Source organism: Calidris pugnax, unplaced genomic scaffold (assembly GCF_001431845.1).
Source record: "Calidris pugnax isolate Ruff unplaced genomic scaffold, ASM143184v1 scaffold14, whole genome shotgun sequence".
Lineage (NCBI taxonomy): Eukaryota > Metazoa > Chordata > Aves > Charadriiformes > Scolopacidae > Calidris > Calidris pugnax.
The window spans coordinates 4,597,228-4,598,723 of record NW_015090793.1 but is presented as its reverse complement, the minus strand read 5'-3'; the positions used below and the strand labels follow the sequence as shown (position 1 = coordinate 4,598,723).

The following is a 1,496-nucleotide window of genomic DNA, read 5'->3' as shown; positions in this document are numbered from 1 at the left end:
GGGGGAAGGGGAAGAAAGACCAAATTTACTGTTATTGATTTTATTATACTATTTTTATCTGGAAGACAATATTACATGAGTTGCATGACCACACTTTAGGGACACTTTTAAAAATATGGATACGGGATACACCCCTATCTTTTGCACATTGTTTATAAAATGTATAGAAGGAACTAGGGTCAACCTTTTACTCTTTATTCAGGAAAGCACACATATATTTTCTGAGTCTGCCAGTCAAACAGAGCTGGCGGTTTATGGATGCTTCGGACTTATCAGTCAAACTCGCATTTCCTCCCCAGCATCACGCAGCAGGACGCGCAGAGCATAAAAGCGGCGGTCGGTAACACCCTCACTCCTGTGCAACAAGTGACGAAAGCCCTTTCTCAGGGTTTACGGTTCCCCGGGCTGCTCTCGGTCCCTGCCCAGGTAAGACAGAACTCCGAACGTGTCCCTGTATATTCCTGCTTTTCCAGAGTCCCATTTCTGAGCTCTGGCTCCTTGCGTCTTTCTGGAGCCTTTGGAAATTGAATTGTTCCTTTTCTTTCTTTCTTGTTTTTAATACTTTTTTTCTTTTCTTCCTGAAATAGGCCCTGACCTGAAAGGTCTCCACGGCCACCTCGTGAAAGGGAGCGGGATCTCTCTGTACCGGGGAGACCGGCTCCGCACCCGCCAGCGCCCCGGCCCCGTCGGACGCTCCCGCCGGGCACTAAGCGGGGCCCCCAGCTCAAAAGGAGGAGGGGGAGGCGGATTTCGGGAATGGGGTGCTTGTCCAAGAGCACCCCAAAGGGGAACAAGTAGGGATATGCCGGCAGAGGAGAGCAGGAGGAGAGAGCTGATCCGCAGGTGAACATCGCAAGGGCATCCACGTACTCACCCAAACCTCCGCGGGTCTCCGACGCCCGCTCTGCATCCACTCGTCCCTCTCCGCCCCTGGCCCGCCTGCTCCCAGGGAAGAAGGCAGAGGACGGATAACTCCCCCTGCCCCCCCGCCCTGCAGCGAGGGGCAGTTTTGGGAGGGGAGGGGGGGGTTGCTGGGGACCCCTGTCCCGAGGCGGGAGGATCCAGAAGGCTGAGGAGAAAGGGGCAGGCGGAGGGTGGCTTTACAACTTTCCATGAAGTGGCTTTACAGCAGGAATAATAATACTAAAAAAATAAAAATAAAAATAAGATGCGGGCTGCGGAGCTGCAACGCCAGGAGCTGGGTGCTGGAGATGCCCAGAGACGGGGCGACCTGGACGGCTCCGGTGCGCGGGGGCGGACCGTCTCTCTAAGCACACTTGGTAGAGGTAATATGCATATGCAAATATATATGCCTACATATGTATATACATAGGAAAAGGTTAAATGTCACCACCTGGCTCTCGGGAGACCCTGTAGACAATGGTCCCCTCTGTACCGGGCATCCTCCTCTCCACCGGCGGGACAGTCCGCGGCCGCGGACACTGACTGCTCACGGGGGGGATGTCTCCCTCCTCTCACCCCCCCCCCCTTTCCCC

The 1,496-nt window shown here is 54.5% G+C and overlaps 1 protein-coding gene across 1 annotated transcript in view; it reads left to right on the top strand.

Annotated features, from left to right (window-relative positions):
* Window positions 1–1,168: 1,168 nt before the first annotated feature.
* The window catches only part of HMX1 (H6 family homeobox 1), a 4,022-nt gene continuing 3,694 nt past the window's right edge, over window positions 1,169–1,496 (top strand). The window contains exon 1 of the mRNA XM_014966706.1: window positions 1,169–1,286. Coding sequence (XP_014822192.1) covers window positions 1,169–1,286 — 118 coding nt within the window. The remainder of the gene's footprint in view (window positions 1,287–1,496) is intronic.